The sequence below is a fragment of the Mytilus californianus genome, unplaced genomic scaffold (genome assembly GCF_021869535.1).
Source record: "Mytilus californianus isolate M0D057914Y unplaced genomic scaffold, xbMytCali1.0.p SCAF_3, whole genome shotgun sequence".
Classification (NCBI taxonomy): Eukaryota; Metazoa; Mollusca; class Bivalvia; order Mytilida; family Mytilidae; genus Mytilus; species Mytilus californianus.
Genome location: NW_026262679.1, coordinates 29,180,727 through 29,206,368, shown reverse-complemented (window position 1 = coordinate 29,206,368; position 25,642 = coordinate 29,180,727). Strand labels below are relative to the sequence as shown.

At 31.9% G+C, this 25,642-nt stretch overlaps 2 protein-coding genes across 6 annotated transcripts in view; one reads left to right on the top strand and one right to left on the bottom strand.

Annotated features, from left to right (window-relative positions):
- LOC127734318 (uncharacterized) overlaps positions 1-15,598 on the top strand; it is a 125,074-nt gene extending 109,476 nt beyond the window's left edge. For 2 of the 4 annotated variants that reach the window (XM_052244148.1, XM_052244149.1), the window contains exons 21-25: positions 5,704-5,905; positions 7,025-7,190; positions 10,222-10,364; positions 12,701-12,760; positions 14,804-15,598. In XM_052244148.1, the coding sequence (XP_052100108.1) occupies positions 5,704-5,905; positions 7,025-7,190; positions 10,222-10,364; positions 12,701-12,760; positions 14,804-14,919 (687 nt within the window). In that variant the 3' untranslated portion in view covers positions 14,920-15,598. Of the gene's footprint in view, positions 1-1,381; positions 1,511-3,538; positions 3,815-5,703; positions 5,906-7,024; positions 7,191-10,221; positions 10,365-12,700; positions 12,761-14,803 lie in introns of all 4 variants that reach the window. The other 2 variants (XM_052244152.1, XM_052244150.1) reach the window with 2 other exon arrangements.
- Positions 15,319-25,642, bottom strand: part of LOC127734317 (transient receptor potential cation channel subfamily M member 8-like) — a 54,592-nt gene continuing 44,268 nt past the window's right edge. For both annotated transcript variants that reach the window (XM_052244145.1, XM_052244144.1), the window contains exons 23-26: positions 25,271-25,439; positions 21,755-21,936; positions 21,234-21,278; positions 15,319-18,336 (exon numbers count right to left, since the gene is read on the bottom strand). In XM_052244145.1, coding sequence (XP_052100105.1) covers positions 18,233-18,336; positions 21,234-21,278; positions 21,755-21,936; positions 25,271-25,439 — 500 coding nt within the window. In that variant the 3' untranslated portion in view covers positions 15,319-18,232. The remainder of the gene's footprint in view (positions 18,337-21,233; positions 21,279-21,754; positions 21,937-25,270; positions 25,440-25,642) is intronic.

Here is a 25,642-nt window from a genome sequence, read left to right as displayed (position 1 = left end):
TGATACGTAACGCTCTTGCATGTTCATACAATACGGATATCAATAGCAGGGTGTGCTACTTGCACAAAAACTACTCCAACAGAGTTATGAGAAAGAACGACTGAAATCGATTTGGAGCTCATGTGATATTCTCAGTTTTTCTTTGTTATCTTAACTTTTCTCTTCCTAATTGATTGCCCAGGTGTGAACTTCTTAAAACTACTGTCTGCTTTATTTCACAAAGGTAGGCATTGTATTTGTCGTTTTCTTTCTACCAAGCGTAACGAGGTGTAAAATAATTACAAATATAAATCCTAAGCATGTTGAAATAGAGCATGGTTCGATAGAATTATTTCGACTATATAAGGTTGGGTTGGATCTTTTTTACTTCAGAGCGGACCTATAAAACACGTTCTAAAAGCAACCATTCTGATTTTATAATGCCAAGACTATATTGCAAACCAACCGTTTCACGATTAAACAATAATCAGATATATGTAAACTTATTTTTAAAATGATATTATTTAATTGTCATTCATTTTTTCTTATGTGCTTTGTCTATATGCCATTTTGTTTTTCTTTGTTGACATATTTGTTTCATTATATAGTGATTAAGATTTCAAAACAATGTTGACTGCTGTACCCCTATTTTTGACATGTTTACCTATTATGTTTGTTTGCTTTGTTCACACTTTGTTGTCAATATAATGGAATTTTATGCGACTGTCATCCAAGTGAGAGGTTTAGCTAGCTATAAAACCAGGTTTAATCCACAATTTTCTTCATAGGGAAATGCCTGTACCAAGTCAGGAATATGACAGTTGTTTTCCATTCTTTTGATGTGTTTGAGCTTTCTATTTTGCCACTTGATAAGGGACTTTTCCTTGGAGTTCGGTATTTTTGTTATTTTACTTTTTCCTAGTAAGCAATACTATCACAAATACCCATTTTGATCTCCGGCGTTAACCCATTTTAATTCATGTTCGATTGATATTACAAAATGGTTTTGTTTTAAAAAGCGAAATCAGGTCGTCATATAAGAATGATTCATCAACCTTATAATTTAAGTGTCGACTTAAAAATTTTCAAAACATGTTATCATAATAATTTTATTCCCTAGCACTAAAAATAAGAAATTATTGTGCACCTTCAAGTAGTTTCTGGATAATCTATGTACAGATAATGTTGTTTAATTTAGCAATGTGAATTCTTTTTATGCAGTGCAAAAAACCGTCGCAATAATACAAATATAAAATTACTGAACTAACGTTATCGTTAATGGTAGTATCAATTTATTTGTAAAATTGTACATTTCTCCCGTAAAAGATGTACTTACTTTATGCAAAAATCATATCTAAGATAGAATTTTTATTATTTCAAAGGAATATCTTTCTTTCTTTAGCTTTTAATGTTTGGAATACTCATAGCTTACAGTGCATTCCTCTTATCAAACGTAAACGATAGTGGTATCGGAGTTTATGAGCTGTTACTGTATTTCTGGATCATTGCAGATGCTGTTGAAGAAATAGTCGTAAGTATAAACTAATGCTTATTTTGAAAATTTGTTTTAAGGATAACGTATCGGAACCAATAGTATCTATTCAAATGAATACTTAAATACTTCAATGTGTATAAGGTCGGATTCTTTTTTGCGGTTTAGTATTATAGAAGATATACATCATTATATAAGAATATTCGCCGATAATACATTAGTGTTCGTTGTTGTAAACCAAATGAACCACAAGCAGCTTCAAATTCGCCAGGTTTATAAGTTTAACATCGTTGATTAAATTCAGATTCTACCAATGTATCGATTGTGATACGATATTTCTCCACTCGAGACAGTTAAGTTTTCAAATTTAAAACACGAGGCTCACCGAGCGGTTTAAATATTTAAAATTAAACTGTCGAGTGTGGAGAGATAACGTATTGCACGATATTTGGTGGTATATGTGAAAATAAGAAGTTGTGGTACGATTCCCAATTAGACAACTCTCCACTAGACCCCAAATGACATATAAGTAAACAACTATAGGTTACTGTACGACCTTCAACAATGAGCAAAACCAAACCGAATAGTCAGCCATTAAAGACCCCTAAATGACAAATGTATAACAATTCAAACGAGAAAACTAACGGCCTGATTTATGTACAAAACAATGAACGACAAACAAATATTGATATACAGCAACAAACGACAACCACTGAATTACAGGCTCCTGACTTGGGACAGTCACATAAGGATTGTGGTGGGGTTGAACTAGCTTGCTGGCGCTAAACCCTATCCCTTAACTGGGACAGTGGTGTAACAGTACAACCTAAAAACAAACTATAAAAATCAGTTGAAAAAGGCTTAACTCATAAGATCGATACGAAACAGAAAAACATTTAACAAAAACAGCCTTGACGTGGCAGGGTATTTATACATCCCAACAACAAAACAGACAATAAGTACTGATCTGAGAATAGTCGCAATTACTGACAGCTAGTTCAAAGCCAATAATAACAAAGTAAAAAAATCATTCATCTAAGACTAAAATATCAACCCGTTCACATCAAGCATCAAAATCATTAACCGTCAGAAAAAAATAGTCTTTGTTCTGTGCTAAGAAACAAGTATCGACAGATTGTAGAGCCATAAATGTGCCTATGTATATAACAATATTTTTTAGTTTGATAACAAAATCAATATCTAAACCAATAAAAACAATATTCAAAGATCTAATTACAGTGTTCAATTGGTAACCTTTTAAAATAAGTTTTTGTAAATGATCGATAAGTCTACCCGGATCGTATCTAATTTTTCCGGCTCGGTAAACAACGTCTCCATAAAAATTAGCATGATTGTGCTATCCCGTTTGAAATAAGATTTCTACAGGTACAGCCAAACTTCCAAACCAAATCTTTGTATCTATGGAAGAATTTAGTAAAGTTTTTAAGTAATTTGTGGTATCGAAATCATTGATTTAATAGTTTACCAGTTTCTCTAATGGTTTTTAGACGATATGCAGACAAACTTTATTCTTCTTTGTCAGTGATCTGCAAAAAGATGCGTTCTTTCTTTGTGACGTCATCAGGCATAGTCGCCTCTTGTCGAGACGTCACAATAGAAAAAATCAGAGGAAACCAAGACAATTTGACGTCATATTTGAATTTTGACCAATGATACACTGCAATCAAACGAACCACACGTTGACTAAATAAAAATAATCAATATGTCAGAACAAAAAATACATCTGCTAAGAGTTAGTGAAAAAAACGTTATACAATTTTGCATTAAGCAATATTTAGAATAAAGAACGGAAACGGAAAATATGTCAACTATGTCAATTTAATCCCTTCACCCCCTAATTAAAGGATTGATTGGTTATTTCCGAGAGAGAAAAGGGCCGATGAAAACAAGGGTCAGAACTGCAGTAGACCTGCCTTAAGGACAGGTGCATATATATGACATTGTTATAACCCGCTGATGATATTTGGTTGACAAAATATGCTATCCGTTATCTATACGCTGCAAATGTGAAGATTTAGTATTTGTTTGATTTCTTTTTTTTTCCAGAGAAACATTGTCATAACGGTGCAAAGACAGAGAACCCACAATCAGTCTCGTAAACTGTTTCGATTGTATTGTTATCTGACGAACTTCTGGAATGTTTTAGCATTGCTGATGTACATTGTAATAGTATCTGCTATACTTGTTCGTATTTTCAATGTTGGTCACTGCATGGAAATCAGAGTTTATAGTCTTGGATTGTTTATAATTTATATGAGATTTTTTCATAGTTTGATGGTTCTGAAATATTTTGGCCTCAAACTTATTATGATTGGCAAAATGGTAAGTTAATATCTTATACGAATCATCAGAATTTAATTTGTCACATCTGTTTAAATATTCAAATAAATCACCACTGCTGCAACATATATAAAATAGACAAGTAGTAAATAAAAATCTCGTTTGGAATAAATGTGAAGTGACGTTGAATCTTGAAAAAAAAGGAGACTGCCGCAGTGAAGTAATATAAATGCGATATGATGTACTAATTTTGAACACATTGATGAAAGGAATATATTTGAATGAAAACATGTTACTTCCCATTAACCGTTTGTCATTTGTTCCATTTGGTGAATGTACATTGTAATACAGTGACATGTTGAATAGAGTGACTTTTAACTGCAATAGAGTATTGTACAAATGGCTTGAACAAACAGCGATGTGAAAAGGTTTAATGTACCTTTTGTCAGCCGATTGCAGGTTAAATACATGGTGGATATTTCTTGTATTTGAATTAATTTGTTATTAAAGATAATACAAAATTGGTGGGAAAAAAACATATGAAACTAGTTTTTAAGTGAAATGGTATAGTGTAGTTTCTGGTTATTACGGAATTGCTGTGATGTAAAAAAATAAACAGATGTGAATTCGGATTTTCAAAATGGTCAAACACTCATTAATGTTAACAAAACTATTGCTTTTACGAATTTCATTACTTGATTATATGTATAATATATACTTTATGGTAAACATAAGTAAAAGTCACGGCAGTAAATAAACAAGAAATTATTGACACTGCAAAAACATTATTTCCAGTCTTCAGGTTTATCGGTCAATTATTCGCAAGTAACTAAGCGTCCTTTCTGTTATTTGTCACTACACTAAGTGAAACGATCAATTATTGGAGGCTTTCAAAGCCAGAGTCGGATTACGACAAAGGCCTTAAGAATACCTCATGCTGAATTTGGAATATCTAATGCAATATTGTTGGGGCTTCAAACTTAAAAGATGAATTTGATAATTATAAAAGTCAATATCGGTGTTCCTTCTACCGGTAACGCTCTAAAGAGCTCTTCATAAAATAACATATCTGGGTTTTGTGACGTCAAATATGTTGCCCGATCTTAATAACTTTGAAGTCAACTCAGCAAGTTATCTTTTGTTTGCTTAATGTTTAGAATAGTTAACCTTTAAATATCAGACGCGAATCACTATATTAAGCTTGCTATTAAGTAACCGTGTCGAACGAGTTCATTAATGCCTGATTGTGGTTGAGCGGCTGATAGTTTACAACATAAATATGTTGAAAATCTAAAATCTATTTATCAGATAGTATTTCTATGAGTTTCATTATAGAAACAATAGTTTGTCATTGTTCTATCAGCAAATCCGAAGATGTTAAAACTTTAAACTGTCGATGATAATTCCTGAAGAAAATTAGTTTGCCAAGTCATGTATATTTGACGTAAGAAAAATGTGATGTGCAATTTTTTAAGACCTAAGCAGAGTAAAACAGATTTAGAGAAGATCGATAAAATTGCTGTACTTTTTATACACAGTGTTAGTAAACCGTAGTAAGTATGCGGTGAAGGTCCCGAAGTAGAATACAATAGGAGAATTGATGTAAATATGTGTTTGAACAGATCGCTGTTCTGTGTCTGCATTAAGTTAGTACGCAGTGCTGCAATGAACTGAAAATAGATATAACATTAACGGTACCATTTTTGCTGCACTAGATGCGCATTTTGACAATTAATGTCTCTTCAGTGATGCTCTCGGTCAAAAATATTTGAAAATTTTATAAATCACGAAAGTATTCAGATGCATGTATTGCTTATACATCCATATAAACATTATGATTGTTTTTATTCTATTTTAGTGTTCACTGTATTATTTTGATTTTATACCATTAAAGTTAATAATTGCATAATACCTTCTAACATACGTTGTAGCTTAAGGAACTGCTTCAATTTAGTTGGATCCTACTTGTTTTTATTGTGTGTGCTGGTGTAATGTATCATTCGAATATGTATCCTAATCATCGTGATATGTGGCCAAAATATGGAGCTGACGTAGAGAATTGGCGAATATGGAAGATCGTGTCATTACCTTATTGGCAACTTTATGGTGAATTGTCTCTAGACCAGTTGAGAGGTAATTAAATTTTAACAATTGAATTTGACATAACAGCAACACGCACACACTTACACATACATATATAGATAGAAGTAGCTGGTAAAATACTACGTGCGTGGAGGAAATTGATACCATAATTCTTAAAACGAAACAAAAAACCCGAAGACCTCTTCTAACTTTGTACGTTTATATTATACGAAAAACGTATGTAGAGAAGGCATTTGAATGTCTTAAATACTTTGTTCTATTTGTTTGTTCTTTTTACTAGGTATGAGACCTATACAAATAAACAGTTTTAAGGAAGAATTGGAAAAAGAAAGATTGATTTTTCTTATAATTTGGTAAATTGCAGTTAATATTTTACTTTTCAAACATATTAAATATTTAGTATAGATCACCATGCTTAGTTTCCAGCTACATGTTTGAGTAAAAGTAGTATATGACGACACGGAAAACTCAAATATAAAATTTTGAAATAAAATACGAGGAGATACCTCTCATGGAATGCCTTTAGGAAAATAAAAAAAGAATAGAACATGGGTCATCGTATAAATATTGTAAGAACGCATGTATTTTTTCCATTATATAGTTTGATTTATCGCCCCTCCCATATGAAAGGTTTTTGAATCAAGAAAGATAGAAGTTTTTTCTATAAGATAAAATTAAATATTAATTAATGAAATGATAAGAACCTACTAAATGAATAACTTTCCTGTACCTCAATTGCATGTTTCAATAACAAAAACTAGACCAATCATTCGGAATTATATATGAGCCAATGCTATATGATGAAACCATGTTCATATATGATTCCCTTAGACAGGATAAATTTAGAAAAAAACATTCATCTGTTCATCTTCTTTTATTCCGTTAAAAGCTATGCATCTTAACATTCATGTAACCATGTTATTTTCTGAACATTTGTAAGAAAGAAAAAACTAACGGTTTTTTCACGCGAAATTTAAATTCTATAAAAAATGGAGGTACATGGAAGTGTTTATTGTATGACACAGACACTTACTTTCGAGATATATGACCGGACACTTTCTATCGGAGTCTGCAACATAATTGCATCTTGTTTCATAAAGAAAAAAACGTCTGTCTTTTCTCTTTACTTTAAAGTTATGTTTTATGTAGGAGAAAACAATGGTAACGGAACTTGTACATCAGTTGAATCAGAATGGGAAAGTAACACAAACATGGAGAGATGTGTTGAATACGACTGGGCCATTATGGTAATAGCCGCCATGTATTTGCTGATATCAAACCTCCTGTTGATTAACTTAATCATTGCCTTGTTTAGGTAAATAACTCTTAGTTTCTGAAGTTAAAACAGAAAATGTTACTTACATGTTTAGTCTGTCTTTTGTTATAGGAGAATTTAATTAAAATAATAATAAATAAAAAGTAGAGGTAAATGTCAGCAAAATTTACAGCAAATGACATTCAAACATTAAAGATTTCGATCGAGCTTTATATTTTATGGATCACTTATTATTCCTTTTTCGTTTTTTGCCGTGGCATTGTCAATTCTTTCTCGACTTATAAGTTTGAATATTCTTTAAGTTTTCTCTGTCTCTATTTTATTTAGAACACAGACGAATAGTCTGGTTTAAATATTTCTTCTTTTCTTGTGGATAGATGACCATCAAAATGTCTTTAAAGGTTTACTATATCGTTGGATCGTAGTCTTATTGACGATCCAATATCATGAATATGCAACACAGATCTGACCTTTTTTGATATAATAATTAGCAATCTCATTAACTATCTGTATAGAGTTTTTATATACAGTTGGTTAATGAGATTGATTTATCACTCGGAAGCCTTGGTTCATTAGCTTCCTTGTTACATTTTTTGTAGCTGTAACTCTCTATCAGGGAAACATGAGAGGAAACGCAAGCTATGAAAGATCAAATCAACTTTGTAATAAATATAAACCATATCCAGGCGGTGCTGTAATGTTGCTATATAGAAATGGAAGTTCATAATTGAAAATCTGATAGCATCTATTTGTCGTTAAGAGTGTTCTCAACCAAACCTCTTTTTCAATTTATAATTTTCATAACATCAACGGTACCAAATGTTATTTCTCGTCTGTGATACTATAGGGCAAAATAGAGTTGTAAGTCAAAATATGAGACAGACTTAACTGTATCTTCGCGCGATCGGTATCCTTAATTTCATGACCGATGGAATCGATTAAAAACTTTAACAATAATGTTATTTGCAATGTATGGAATATAAAAGTGTAGTAGAAAAACCGTGTCAACCCGAAGTCAGAAAAATTATCCTGACGGGAATATACCTACATGCGGATTGTTCTCTCATGAGCTAGAACGGTTCCAATGCGACCTGACTGCTAGACAATTTACTTATTATAGAGGTGGAAGATTAGAGCTTGTTTTTGTGTCAGGTATTTTTAAGAAATTCTATATACATATCTGCACAGACTTGAAGACATGTGTGCTTTTGGTATATCAACGTTTTCGGTCTTCTTCCGAGTTAATTTTATCTGATAAAACAGTTAACTTACAAAACAAACTTTTTGAAATCTTTAAACAAGCCCAGTATTGTAACACGACGATAGTTTCAATGGTGTAGTTAGAAAACCAAACGTTGTCTATTTTTTATCTTTTCATCACGTTAACTTGAAGGGCCAAATCAGATTTTCTTTTCATGAATGTTACCTGGTTGATTTGTCGACATTGAATTTTAAAAACATAACTCGTGTAACATACGATGATTTTTTTAGCTACTTTATAGTTGTTAGTTCTAATCCTTAGATATAACCTGATTGCAACATTTGAATTAAATGCAATAAAATTTTGTGACTTTGTATCGAAATAATTGTTAAAATTTGATAACTTTACCGATGACATATTTATATACAATATTTACGTGCTTTACGCTTATGACTTGCTACCAGTAAAGCATTTTAAAGACATTTTTGCCAAGTATAGATTCTTACTAATGTCTAGTTTGTGCCTAGATTAGCTGATATATTATTGTCATATCGCTTTTAAATGGCAGATGTTTTACAATCTTTGAAAATTCAAAGTTGTTTTATATCATATAAAATTCCAAACCGTATAAAAATTAATGTGATGTACTACCAGTTCACTCAGATATAACGCAATACTTTTTAGTAGTAGCCAATATACCTTTTGATGTAGTTACAGGAACACACACACAGGTTTTAATAAACAATCAACAGGTATGACACATTTATATATTAGTATCCACAATTGAACACAACAACCTAAGGTGAAAACTTTATTATGAAATTGACTACATTTAAAGATATGCAGGTTGACCCCATTCCATTGGAAATTTTTCAAACGGTTTGAAAGGTTTGTATAAAAAAACAATCCACAAAAAACGCGGGACACATTAATTTTACCTGTTTTAATTTCTAACTTAAAACCTAAAAAGATAATGTTATTTGACACCGGTCTTTGGTCATGCCTTGTCAACATTGTAGCTATTCTAATGAATCCCGCTAAATATTACATATAAACAATGCAATAAATTATGTTTTTCCACAATTTAAAACGGACATAGATCGAGTCAATATTTGTCTTGTGAATGAGATAAAGAAAACGTACATTGATTTTTACACAGTTTTTAAAACTCAGTCTTATAAAGTTGATTTTACAAAAGCATCCCTTAGAGATTTTTTTTCATTCTGTATATCGAAATAAAATAAAAGCAAACAATACCATAACCAAAGGAAACACGTTAAAAAGTCCAACGACAAAAACTAAACATTACACAGATATCTAAAGATTGAGCAATACAAATCCCTTCAAAAATCGGGGTGAATTGCGGTACTCTGGAACGGTAAGTCGCTCCAGTCCCTGTTTGTAAGCTGTTAATCTATCATTTTGATGGGCAAGATATACATATTAGTGTTTTAGTTCTACCATATGTAGAGCGTGAACTGCCTACCCTTCCGAAGCATTTCCGTTTTTGGTAGGGTTCGCGTTGCTCAGTCTTTAGTTATTGATGTTGTGTCTTGTATGCTGTTGCTTGTCTTTTAGTCGTTTTTTTTTTGGCATGGAATTGTCAGTTCCTTTTCGGCGTATGAGTTTAAATATCCCTTTGGTATCATTCGCTTCTCTTTACGCAAGCGAATTATGTAAAATATTACGGATAGTATTTTTTCAAATACTGCAAGACAAATTGATCGTTCCAAAATATAGATTTGTCTACACCGCAAAATTAAACTAGGCACTATATGTGTCTTCTTACGGTTTTTTTGTTTTGTTATGCAACTTTCACTTTGATCTTACCTTATGTCCCTTGATATATATAGTTGTAATTATTTCCAGCTATCGATTTGAGGAGGTGCAAAACAATTCTGACAGATTGTGGAAGTACTGGCGATATGCAATCATCAAAGATTATAGCACAAGATTCCCTGTGCCTATCAATGTGGTGTTACATGTCGTCAATGGCATAGTAATTTTATGCAGTAAGTTCAATGTATAATGACTAATAAAGGACTCTAATGTAGTACTAAACTGAAAGAAGGACTAAGAACCATAATTTGTCCAAATTGACAATATAATCGACCATATAACCGCCAAAATGATAGTTTAAATGAAAATAGTGTCCCAAATAGCTGTGCGTGTATCCCTCTCGCTGAGGGGAATAGTTATACAAGAGTGTATCTTTTAGATTTAGCTGAAATACGATCAAAGTGTGAACGTTTCTGCTCACCACCGTAACCCCAAATCGACGCTTTTATGGTGCTCTGTGATACATGTCAAGAACTCCTGTAAGCAAAATGTACATATCGCCCAAAGTTACTATTGTTCCTCTGGTCTTGAAATTAGGTCAAAAGATTATGAAATATGCTCTTTTGTGTTGATTAAAGCTGCTGTATTTTCACTATTTGTTGAGAATCAATAAATAAGGCGTGACAGAAATCAGCGAAACCAACAATTTACAGAAAAAATAAAGTAAAAATTTACAAATATAATTCGACAAACGTTTACATACGATAACGTGACTTTAACTGGTTCAAATGAATGTCCAATGACCTATAATGTCCAAGAATTACTTGATTAAAATCACGTCTAATGTAGATTTAAAGTTCATTATACAATTGCGTGATGAACAACGATAAAGCCACACCATAAAAAGAGAAAGAAGACGAAATCGGAAAGACAAAAAGACACATAACAGTCCACAAAACAGTTCATAGAAAAGTTATGAAAAAAAATGAGCAACACGAGACCACCAAAACCGCGGGCGGGCGAAATAATACTTAAGTAAAATACATTCCCAGTTATAATTTAGTCCACAGTATAGTAAGACTTACAGTCAATAGAATAATATTTAAAACTGAAATAAATCCTATTCTCTATTTCTCTCTATACATAAAGAAAGGGAGAAAGAAAGACAATTCTGGTTTTAATGTTAGTCTTATAAATTCCGCATAGAGTAATTAAAAAATTTAGGAACTGAAACTGTAAAACGTTTTGGAGTTTCTGTTATATATTTTGAAAATGATTAAAAGTGTAGCGGGGAAAAAAATTGGTTGGCTGACAAAAGGATGTATAGATAAATGTTTAAAAATTCCGTATTTATTCATTCAGATTGTGTTACTGACAGATCAAATAGTGCTCTTACATATAAAATACGTTCAAGTCAACATTACGCGACAAGTTAATATATGTCTGCAAATATCATTAAAAAAAGTGAATGAAGGAAATATATGACGGATTTTAGTTTGAAGTTGTCTTTCTGTGTCAATATGAAAGAAAAATAAGATCCATTTATTAAGTTTGTTTTCTAGTTTCAGTAGTATCCTTAATTTCAAGTTTAAAAGGATATCTGAAATGCAAGCATTGGCTGACTGTTGGTACCTGAGTGACAGGACATCTAAACGAGTAACAATAAGAACTGTCAACGTTGCATTGCACTATTGACAGCATGTCTACTCTTCTTGAGGCAGTCAAAATGTCCTGCGTTTCCTTCCAATTGGCCCATTTGTATACACTATTTGTTAGATATTGTTAATTTGTTATTATCCTGTATATGCATGACATGGTAGCCACTGGACGTCTAGCAAACATAAGTAAATCTATCAAGAAACATGGTTTGTATATTTTATAATCCCCAGACAATTCAATAAAATAATTAATGTGCAATTAAAACAAATAAATGACGACTACAAATAAGAGTTTAATATATCTGCTGCAGCATGGACTTTCAATTTCTGAAATATGATTATACAATACAGTACATTATACAAAAAATTTCTACCTCCGTCTATCTTTAAAAACTACTAAAATGTATTATTTGTTTAAACAAGGTAGGAATTGTTCTGTAAAAATCAATAACAACAAATTGAATGCCATAACATGCCTAAAGATTAGGCAACTCACACCCAACCAAAAAAACAGTGGTAAACTAAGTGCTCCAGCAGAATAAACAGTTCATGTACATGTATCACTAGTTACTCCGTCGTATTGTTTATTCTTATTAAAATTAGCTGATAGTAATACAAATGTAACGAGGAAAAGAGAACGAGATAGTGGTAACGAATTATTGCGGGATTGTGGTATCGAATAATGAACATTATCGTAAATGAGAATGCCTTAAATTTATATTACTTTGACATTTCTTTGACTTTCCAATTATCTAAAACAGATTCAAACACCCAATCATTCGTTGCCCATAGTATGTAATTTGAAAAATGAGACGAAAAGAAAGTCCACTAAAAGAAAAATTGTCCTTGGGAAAAACAAATTTGCTGCTTTTTCTCTTAAATTCTATTGAAGTTTTTTTGTCTTGTTGTAGAAAGAAAACGACAGAACGTTAAAACAGGAAATACCCCTCGAGAGCAGCAAAATGTATCAAGTATGTCCAAAACTAGTTATATATTTAGTTAGGCATTGGAATATTTTACCACGGGAAGTTCGTACCTTCAAGAAAACTAACTTCAAGTTATTTTTTTAACAAAATAATAGTTTATTTGTAGTATTGATCATATAACTAAGTCTTTGTTGAAAATCGTGCGATGACTCTATATGATATCTTTGTTTTTTTTGTTTTGTTTTTTTTTTGTTTTTGTTTTTGTTTTTTTTTTTTTTTTGTTTTTGTTTTTTTTTTGTTAGATGTGTTTTTCTGTAGTTGTTCTCATTTACCATTGTTGACATATCTCCAACATATCTTTTTTTTATTTACCGGTTGTTGTGCTGTCACTTATTATCAGTACAGTGTGAATGCAGCTTCATTTATGGCTGATACCTCTCATATTAAGAGAGAACATTGTGTTTATATACTGATACATCAAACATCAATAAAAAAGAAAACTAAAAAAATGTCTCGCTAACCTTCGCTGAAAAATAAACAATTTTATATCAGTATAAAATAGGATGATGTGGTATGATTGTCAATGGAAAATCTATTCACCAGATTAAGAGTTCAAAGTGGATATAAGCAATTATAGGTCACCGTGAGGCCTACAACATTTAGTTAAAACTCATATCGTATAGTCAGCTATAAAAGGCACTGACATAAAAAATGTGAAATAATTCAAATGAGACACACTTACAGGCCTAATCTAAAAAAAACATACAGTTAACGAAAAAAAAATATGACAGACATAAACCAGTGACAACCGGTGAGCTACAGGCTCCTGACTTGGGATAGACACATAAAAAATGTGGCGTGGTTAAACATGTTTGTGAGCGCTTAATCCTTCCTTAACCTGAGAAAATGGTGTCTCAGCACAACATAAGAACAAACTGTATACAAGTGCAAATGGCTAAACTCAATAGATCGGTACGAAACACAAAATCAAACAAGCATCATAAAAACAATAGACACATAGCACCAAAAAAGAGAACTTGCAGTTACTGAAAATTAGTTCAAAGCCAATTACAACTCATAAATAAATCATGGTCTCCCAGAATAAAGTATCAATCACATCCAACGCATTTAGTGTTAAGAAATCATAAACAGTCTGGCAAACACATGACCTTGTGCAATGCTAAAATATGAATTAAAAGATCGACAGGATGTAGGATTATGAATACTCATAACTGTACATATATAACCATATATGTCTAGTTGTGTTTTAATTTTAAAAAAATAATGTTAGTACCGATAAAAACAATATTTAAAGATTTTACGACGATGTTAAATTAATAACCTTTAAGAATATGTTTGTTCAAAGAATCGATCATTTTACATGGATAAATTCTGAATATACGAAACAACATAACTGTACTAATTAGGATGTGATATCCCTTTTTAATACGAACAGGTACAGCCAAACCTCAAAACCAAATCTTTGTATCGATGAAAAAAAAAGAATTTAGTAAAAGATTTAATTAATTTGTGGTAAAGCAATCCCTAATTTAATGCCTAAATAACGTTCATGAAAATCTAAAGCGTGACTTCAGACACGGGCATAGCAAAAAAGCTGCGAAATAAATACATCGTAACCGTCAAAAAAGGGAAAATGAACAATAGGGAACGAAAAATCATCTCTTTTGTAATAAATTTTACCGTGTGAAACAGAAATATTTAAATGTGGAAATGGACAATTAATGCCGTTTGTATTAGATTTATTTAAAGTATGTTCCATAGGTACATTCCCGATGTGAAATTAGAAAATTCTTGATTATTGACAGCAAATATATCATCAAGGAAACTGTAAGTGTTTTTAACTTTTAAACTTAATTAGAAATAGTGATACAACATTTTCTTGCAGCTGATAAGATGATTGCCTTAGATGAGATAAACACACTTATTCATGTTTTCTACAATTGCGTCAGCCATTAACTTTAACGTCGGAATAACTTAAGGTTGCCAATGATACTTTTCTGTTCTTTCATAGTAATATCTTTTAGGTGTACATTTGATTTAAGTTCATTGAAATTGTTTTCTTTTCAGGAAAATGCATTGATGCTTGTTCACTCGAACCTGAAACACTGGTGAAGTTACAAGCAAAGTACGCTACCAGCCGTCTTTATAGCGAAGTGACGATGAATTCGATGCATTCACATTGAAGTTTAATTTAAGTCGAAATTGTAGATTAGACTTAAGCTTTTCAATATGTTGAATTGTATATATTATTACAAAACTGTTATATGTAGCATTATCATTGCGTCTTAAATTCAGTGTGAATTAAAACTAATCGGTTAACACTCGAGAAAATTCTTACATCTTTCCAAGGTAAAGACTAAAGGCGCTGTAAACTAAGCGCTTCTTTTCGATTTGTTTTCTTGAGGAGCCGTATTCAACCAACATATGCGGCTACCATAGTTCTCTTTCAGAAGTAGCGGCCCTATTTTATACCTGTGATTGGTGTTCCATGTTAATTGTCAATTCCCGATATTTATTTTGCCTTTCGCTGCAACAATGAACGACTAGAGTTCCCTTGCCATAAGGACAACAGAACACATGGGTATTAAATCTTTGTATTGAATTCATTCATTGACCACAAAAAGCGTCACTAAATATATACAACTAATATTTGAATATTAAGGACATTTTCATAGATAAAAAGAAAACAACAAGCTACAAACGTATCTTGAAAATAGACATCAAACAAAAATGATACAGCGTTTGTGCATACTAGTTATATTTTCCCTATAAGTAGTCTTAAGGCAACCAAACCATGTAGATGTTTCAAAGATCTTTTTTTTCTGTTCTTGTAGAAAGAATTATAGACTATTTTTCACAATATTCTAGTGTGTTCTTTTAAATTATGTTAATCGCCGTTCATAGAATTTTGCTCTCTACCTCTGGAAACGACTATTGTTTAAAGTTTCTAAAATTGTAATTCATTAATGTCTGTAGTTTGATATTCTTATCTAAATTTGAAATGATATTTTTACATGTTTATACATTGTGTTTTAAGATACCGCTGGAAAGTAAAATAACAAAAAAATCGTTATTTCGTTATTTGTTTGTAATAGTTCGATAGTTCGTAATGCTTCCCCTCCCCCAATTGTCTCACTTAAATCGATCGTTTTAATACCTTTTCACTGTAACCGATAAGCTTCAGTTAATAGCACAAGGAGCTATCGAGAAAAAAAGTTAATGTTATCTTAATTTGGTGAAAAAGTATCTTTCATGATACAATGTATCAAAATCACAAACAAAAGCTCGTGCATAAATACATACAAATGTTCCGTTCAACCTTAAAATATAACTTAAGCACATGTCAATCATTTCATCAACACAAAATAGTAACATCCTTAAAATTCATGATATATACAACGTTTGATTAAAAAAATCAAAATAAATTAGTCATAAAGTAATTACATGAATTTTTTTTAATTCCTTCACAGGTGAATAGGAAAATATAAACATCATGTACTTATATATATTTAATATACAAACTAATTTGAAGTAAATATCATTTACAGCAGATGTATATGAATTTGCGGGCAAGTGTCATAATTGTGTCGGATCATGTCAGCCTCTTTCAAACTGATATTTTTTTTTAAAACAAAATAAATTTGAAGTACAAGACTGTAGAAAATTAATAGAAAGCTGGCAAAAAGAGACGAATTCAGAGCCTATATATATTTTCTCGATGAAAAACTACCGGAAGGCGGGAAAAAATGAAAACAACGCGTGATAAATTTCATGCGTCCAGAGGCTTTTCTGGATTTTCCTTCATCAAGAACGCTCAAAGCCGAATATTTGAAAGCCAAGGATATATAACAACCGAAACAGTTGAAGAGCTATATTTTCATAAAGGACCTAAAACACGTTGTAAAAGTCACATCCAATTTCCCGAAGAAACTTGCACAAAGGAGAAAAATTTAAAGCTCGTTATAATATAATGCTTAGAAACTGGCGAAACATACTTCTTTATTCTGCTTGCTGGCAAAAATAAATCACACGACAGGATGCAAAAAGTTTGTTATTATTCATAAAATTTAATACATGTATAAGTGTTTTAAGTCAAAACCTATAATCATAATAATTATCATGATTGAATTACAAATATTTTTGAAAAGGGTTCTATCACTTTGATTGGCATGAAACAATCATGATTGTGCTGTTTTAAAGTGATGTTGTATATCCAAATAAAAAGTCCTTTAAACATTATATTCTTCGGTCAACACATTCATATCTCAAAAAAAGTACAAAAAGAAGCATTCAATTCTTAAAGAAATTTATTTTTAAGAAAAGAGAATGGATATTTTATAGGCTTTTGTAGATTACTTCTTGACATCTATTGAAAATAGAGGTTCTGTGGGCAAGGCTCATACACTAATGCACCAACACTAACAATGGAAAGGGTCTATAACTTGCCTTCGGAAACCTTAAAAACACAATGCGAGGTGTACACTAATATTATATGATTTATATTCTGTAAGAAAATCAATAATTTCTAATAAGAGTTGAGGAGGAACACGCTCTAGATATTAAAAACGTAAAGAATATAATTGCCTACGGATACTCCAAACATAATTCGAACCCAAATCCAAATAAGAGGTGTACAACTACTTATATTGTCAAGATTCTGAGAAAGTGTACATAAATTCGAATAAGGGGTCAAGGATACTTGAAACGTGTACTGCTGTGTAAGGTTATTGCTAATTCATGATCATGCCAAATTAATTTAGAACGCAATAAATCTTTCGGATTAAGAAATTAAATAGGAGATGCAAAACAAAAGCATGCGAGTAAAATTTTGTACATCGGCGGAAAGAACGGAATGACTTCTCCATCACTGTATACTACTCGCTTAAGAAAGCGATGGCTGAGTCTATGATTTGCTTTGTAAAACCCAAAAGCTTTATGTGCTTCATAAAATAGCAAGTGTCACACAATTTTCCAAACAATAACTTAATATTTGTATTTATAACAAAAGCGTATTTGATGAGGATAATTTGGAACGATAACCTGGCAAATGAGTGCATAAATTTGTGAACACTCAAGTATATTTTCATTTATTTGAGATATTTACAGACAAATTATGATTAAACCAAAAAAGGATCTGACTTTCCCCAAACTGTTCGATTGAATTAAAACTGGTAAAAATCGGCCAATTAAGAACAAAAATCAATTTTGTTAAAACGTTTTCTAACTCTTCGTTTTTGTAGGAAGAAATCTCGAAGTTAAATACCCTCGATTAAAATCATTGTTGTTCTTTGGAATGCATAAGAATATTTCAATGTACGAAAAAGTGAATATTGTGACTAAGTTACAGATTACTCCAAATCAATTTAAAGTTAATTGAATGAAATTGCTTATAAAATGAAGTTGTCTTTTTAATTTGCAGGAAATATGCTTAAAAAATTAGAATGTTAACTTCTACTTTTAACCTTGATCTTATTGTCACAATTTTACATTTATGAATCAGTGTTTCTGAAGTGTATCTTTTAATGGAGAATACAGACATCTGTTAGCATGTAACGTTTGTAATGGTTGAATTTTGTTAAGTATCTGCCTTCTTTTTCCTCCTGAAAAGAAATATCCGATGAATAAGAAAAAGTATGTATTCTTACTCCAACATGTGTCTTTTTATGTTATAATGTTACACTACTGTCTCAGGTTAGGGTGAAGGTTGGCGCGTGTTAAAACGTTTAAATCCGCTGCATTTTTATGCACCTGTCCTAAGTCAGGAGCCTGTTGTTCAGTGGTTGTCGTTTGTTGGTGTGGTTCATAGGTGTTTCTCGTTTTTTATATAGATTAGACCGTTGGTTTTCCTGTTTGAATTGTTTTACACTAATCATTTTGGGGCCCTTTATAACTTGCTGTTCGGTGTTTAAGCCCATACTTTGACCTATAATTGTTAACTTTTTATACATTGTGACTTCTTATCTATATGGGTAAAGTTATTCTAGTTACTAACATATCAATAAAAAAATCACTGTTTTATTTTGTGTGTGTGTTTTTTTTATTAATGAACAAAATTAAACGAATTCTGTCATACAATCTTTTACCTATCTGACTTGTAAAAAACTTTGCTGAAAATATTTGACTTATTGTAGTGCATTGGATTAAACACTATTTAATATTCTCTCGACGACAATTTTATGGGAGTATATATCTCCCAGTTGATACGATATTCCATGGCTTGTATTTCCTATAATGATATCCTTGAAAGAGTGTTGCTGCTTACATGGAAGCTTTCAAACCAAGAATTCAAAGTGGTGAAATTAAAATCATCTCTTCGTAAATTTTACGGACGCCATCACGAGTTGGTAGACCGTTATGGAATATCTGTTTCACAGGTGACGACGGATATGTTATTATTGTAGTAACCACAATCCCGTCCTGTTTTCCCCGAATGTGACCTACCAAGTCTGTACTTACATGAGCAACACGACGGATGCCACATGTAAAGCAAGATCTGCTTACCTTCCCATAGAACTTGAGGAAACCCCCGGTTTTGGTGGGGTTCGAGTGCTGAGTCTTTACATTTCTAAGTTGTGTTTTGTGTACAGTTGAAGTTTTTTTTTTTGTTTTTTTTTTTTTTTTTTACGTGGCGTTGTCAGTTTATTTCCGACTTATGAATGTCCCTTTGGTATCTTTTGCCTCTCGTTTACATACCAAAAGCATTATTTGTCTGCATTATTCTCTCTCAATTTTTCTCAAACAGCCTCATCTATATACGTAGTTACATATTTTAGTGGGAGAAAAACCAATGACGGGCGTGAGAATGAACATACATACGAAACCGGACAATTTAAGGAAATATGTGTCAATAAGACAGCAGCCCAATTATACAAAAAGACATCCAATAAAATATCAACATATTGTCTTCGACATAGTTTTATGCTATATCCAGTTATTACGCTAAATTTCATTTAGTCTAGAACGTTATAGTGAATGCATTTAACATATTACCAAAGATGTTTCCTCAACACAAAATGATAAAACGACCAAATAAAACTTTAAAAAGATGCAAAAGATACCAAGGGACCATTTCAAACTCATAAATCGAGATGAACTAACAAACGTCATGGCAAAGAAAAAAACGATAGATGACGAAAAGACAAGTTCACAAAACATTACATAACAAAACGTAGAGACAGAACAACATGAACCCAACAAACATGTGGGATGTATTGGATAGTCTAAGTTAAAAATTATTTATAATATTTGTAAACCGGGAACAATTTTAAGGTTTAGTATATTACAAAGACAAGTGTCTATTGTTGAAGAAGCAGAACACAACCATTGTGACCTCAAGATGTATTTTGTGTTTTTATTGACGTTGCAATGCTGTCTCAATCATCAATGACGTCTACCTTGCAGCTCATTTTTTTTTATATAAAGGTAAATTAGGATTCTTGTTTTCTCCACATTATTTCACAATGCCTTTGTTGCGTGTTCGTTTTCTATTGACATTTTATTCACTGTGTTTGTCTACCTATTACCTTTTTTCCTTCCCTTATTCTTATTCTTTTGGAAAGGGATGTTGATTATTGTAAAATTTCAAGCCACAAAAATTTTTCTTTTGAAGAATAGTAAACATTATATTTAAAAAATGACATCCCAAACATTGGATTTACCAAAGGAAACGAAAATGTACAGCAATGTTAACCTTATCAAAGGATTTGATTGTTAAAACATAACTTACGTTAAATGAACATGTTAGTGCATAGAGCTGAAAAAATTATGTTTTCTAGATATTTATAATTGTTATTAAGGGTTTATTTAGATGTCAGTCCCAATACACGAGTAAAAACGAAAAATGTCTATTTACTATTTTGTTTACGTGCAAATATGATATTATGTCACCTTAAATTAACTCAATTACCTTATCTGATTATAAACTTATCTTTAAACATTTCAAAAGTATGTAATACAATTGAGAATGGAAATGGGGAATATGTTAAAGAGACAACAACCCGGCCAAAGAGCAGACAACAGCCGAAGGCCACCAATGGGTCTTCAACGCAGCGAGAAAATCCCGCACCCGGAGGTGGTCCTCAGCTGACCCCTAAATAAAAATGTGTACTATTTCAGTGAAAATGGACGTCATACATGTACTAAACCCCAAAACATATAAATGAACTAAAATTGAAAAACATACAAGACTTACAAAGGCCAGAGGCTCCTGACTTTGAACAGGTGCAAAAATGAGGCGGGGTTAAACATGTTTTGTGAGATCTCAGCCCTACCCCTTTACCTCTAGCCAATGTAGAATAAAGAAACACACAGTAAAACTCAGTTTAAAAGAAGTCCGAGTCCGATGTCAGAATAGGTAACAAAAGAAACTAAGCAAAATGACAATGATACATAAATTAACAAAGGACTACTAGCAGTTACTGACATGCCAGCCCCAGACCTCAATTAAACTGATTGAATGATTATGTCTTCATCATATGTAGTATGAATATATGTTTACCTGAATTTCCTGTCTGTTCTCTTTCTGTATGAGATGAACAGTGTACTGTTAATATAAAACATCAATAAACAAGAATATGTTCATAAAACACAATGCCTCGCTCGCACTATCACTTTTCCATATTACATGAACCGAAAATTCTTGGTCAAAACTCTTTCTTAGTGACAAATTAAAAAAAAACGTGCATTATTGTACCAGTTAATTTCATATTTTGGTCCGTTTTGGACTTTATGAATAGTTGTCTCATTGGCAATTTGAAATTTATCTATTACAAATATAAAACACATACACGTTTTGAGCTACATGATGTGCGGAATTTCTTATTTTGTAATGTTTACATTTGAAACAATCCTTTCACGGGAAAAGAACAACATGATAGATTAGGAAAATCACACATAAGGAGGTAATATATAAATACAACTCAAGCTTTTAATTGTACCACAGTCACACTCAAGAACGTATTATTTCCATGTTTTATGACAATCATATTGCTTTGTTTGAGACAGTTATGACATACAAACCCTTGGGTTTCTTACAACAGTTCAATTTCGCATTTCTGAGACGGCAGAGTTTTACTATTCTCAATGGCAACAGTGGCAGGTTCAATGGAACAGGATAACGTCTTCTGAATTCAGTGATGATTGAATATCTCCAAAATTTCCATAATCGATCTGAATTTTGCTGAACTTCTTCAAAACGGAATCTGGAAGAAAAGATCTTTCCAATTATATTATAGATTTCAATTGCACTTATGGCCAAAGCTAGTGCAGACAGTAGAGGTGTACCTTCCATAACTACTTCCGTTAGTTGTTTATTTTTCTGTGTGTGATTGTGAATCATTAGGATTTGTCTCGTCCATTTCTTTTATTTTAAATTTGTGTCACATACCTTTCATTTTGGTTGTTTTAATTTTCTTCTACCGCGTATTATTATTAATTTGATTTAATCTAATTGTATTCCAAAACTATTATCACATGTATCAGTTCCTTTCTTTCTTGACTGCATGATTGCATGTCTGTATTATTGTTATCGTATTCATGGGTATCATTTTTTTAAATTGTGTAAAAATGATGAATTAGGATAAAATAAAAAACTAAATTCCAATGGGGCCTAACAGTGCACCACTTATTGCAGACTTGTTTCTGTATTGTTAAGAATCACAATTTATATCTTAAATCAACGAAGACCCATCGAAACAACATTTGATACAAAAATTTAATAACACTTTTAATATTTTAGCTCTCAATAATAACGACTTCAGTATGTACAGTAAAGAGATTCATCCTTTTTTAAATAAAGCTAATTATCAAAGAACACTGCCTATTGTTGATTATCCGTTTCACGATGGTGAAGTTCCCTTTGCACAATCGTATGGTGTTTATATGTCTCAACTTGTTATGTGTTTGTAACAACGTATTTGAGTTTAACAAAGGAAATCTCTGTATTACTGAAAAATTATAACACCAAGGTTTTCGATATCACACTCTTGTCAAAATTTTTACCAAATTTTATCATAGCTACAAAGACATCATTCGTAATTATAAATCAACGTGCATATATCTTATTCGTTCAGGTATTGCACATTCCGTATTTTACAAAGCACAACAATTTCGTCATTTAATTCAAAGGCTAACCAAACCTTTACATAGACTTATTTACAAGCGATATAGTGACGATACTGATATCAAGTCATTAAAGATGGCATTTTTGGGAATTCATATTGATTCACTAATAGGGTCTTGGCATCGGAAATAAACTTATTTATTCTAAAATCAGTTGTTGGCATGTTATGTTTTTACGTATAATTTATGATGGCATTATATTAAACCCCTTCAAGGAAGGGATTGCGGTTGATTTTCATATGATGAAGACATAATCTATCAATCAGTTTAAGCGAAGTCTGTAGTTGGCATGTCAGTAACTGCTAGTAGTTCTTTGTTAATTTATGATTATTATTGTCATTTTGCTAAGTCTGTTCTGTTATCTAGTCTAACATAAGACTCGGACTTATTTTAAACGAAGTTTTAGACTGTGCGTTGTGCTGTGAGTTTGTTTATTCCGCATCGGCTAGAGGTATAGGCGAAGGGTTGAGATCTAACAAAATATGATTAACACCGCCGCCGCATTTTTGTGCCTGTCCCAAGTCAGGAACCTCTAGCCTTTGTTGGTCTTGCGGTTTTTATTTAAAATTTTGATTCATTTGTATGTTTCGGAGTTAAGTGTGGCGTCCATTTTGTTGAACTAGTATACATTATTGGTTAGGGGCAAGTTGAAGCCCGCTTCCGGGTGCAGGATTTTGTCGCAGCGTTACAGATCTAGACCCGTTGGTGGCCTTGTGCTGTTGTCTGTTCTTTGGTCGGGTTGTTGTTTCTTTGACACATTCCACGTTTCCAATCTCTATTCTATATACTAATTGCAGGACCATGGTAGGGTCCAATATTCCTGCCCAAGCACATACTACATATATCAATGATCTATAATCTGTTGTAGGATTGTGAATATTTTGTTAAATAAATTGCTACAGTTTCAAATGTTTGTGTTCACTATATCCTTTATGTCACAAATTGAAACTGTATACATTTATAAGGGAAAAAAATGCAAACTATACATCTACATCAGATATAGCTAATAATAGAATAAAAAGTAAACGGAAAGTCCCTTATCAATAACACATTTGCCTAATTACACATATCATGGATCAAAGATTCAAGTGGGCGGTTTGCACAGAGTGTGTCCTAAGTAATGGAGAATGGTCTATAATGAATATGTATATATATTGAAAAAAGGAATTCAGAAAAAAATATTGTGGTGTTTTTTCTTTAATAATGATGGAAAAATTACTACGTTCTTAAGTCTAGGGAAATTCGATAAAATCTTCAAATAATTCTGTAAAAAGCAGATGCATAACTGCAATATGTGTACAAATGGTCAATTAATTTTTCACGGGTTCAGATTAAATTGGTACCGTCTTTCGAAACTTTGCAGAAAAATTAATTTCCCAGTACGAATAAAATTGAAAACAAATCAATCAATGTGCAATCTTTCTGTAATTTGATCTTGTTCCGTTATATCAGTTGAATAACTGCATTATGAGGAGTTTCAAGGATCTGGGTTGAGAACTATAGCAGTTGATTGCGCAAAATATCTACATATTTTAACCCCCGCCCCCAGCCGTCCTGCATCATCTAAATATAAGCCGGTTTTGCAGTTCGTGCAACCCAGTTTAGAACGTATTCCAAAAGGGAAATAGACAGCATAATTATTTGGAAAAGACACTTGTCATTTTTCCCAATCATCAGCTTCGAATCTATAGTAGGAGCAAGGAAATAAAGCACTGAACCTCTAAAACCCGTAAATCAATAGAACAAAATGTGTATTTAACATTTGAAATCTCATAACATAATTTCATGCCACATGTCAGTACAACATATAATATCCATAAGTGAAACATGCAGAAAACCCTCATATTGTATCATATCTGTAAGGGCCTAAATATTCAGTTTCATTCATTTGACAATCAGTCGATCGAAACAAAAACAAAAAACTCAATTTTTAACTTCTGATAATATTCTTTAATTATTACATATGAATATAAGGAGTTGTTGGATAAACGTCAACAAAAAGGTATATAGAGAGCAACATACAATGTATACAACAATACACAGAAGTCCATACAACTTGTAAAGCACTTAATCTTACAGAGTCTATAAAAAATGTGAACAAATTAAAGCAGACAGTTTCAAATGTCTACCATCAAGATCATAAAATAAGCTATTATAATACATATTGAATTATATAAGAAATAAGCGTCAAAAAGACCTCGTGAAAAAACACAGTTCACCTGAAACAAAACTCTCACTCAAGCTGTGTCATGGAATCATCAACAAATAAAAAAAGCCGTGTCTGAGCCCCTTCTTCAATTAAAACAAAACTGTGTGAACATATTCACAAGCTTTTGACCGACATTCGGATGGACAGATTTACTACGGTTTTGATCTGTATTTTTTCATGTTTTCTATTTATATATATCTACTCACGTAAATAAAGCAATAATGAGGTTAACCAACAAGAGGTTCGTGAACAGCATGTATAAAGCAGCGATTAGTAGTACTACCCAGTCATAGTCAACACAACGTTCAATATCTGGGTTACTTTCCCAGTCAGCTTCCACAAACGTACATGTTACATTGTCCTCATATTTGTCACCTTGTAATTGAAATGTTATTGTAAAAACAACTACACGAGTATGTCTTTTTGTAAAATCTAAACTAGTAAGTTAGAATAAAGCGATCACTTCAAAAGTTTAAGTACAGATATGCGATGGACCTCAGTACTGAAACATTACAAACTATAATCTTTTACCATCTTTTAAAATGAAGCCCCGTTCAAATACTAAAATAAATGATTGT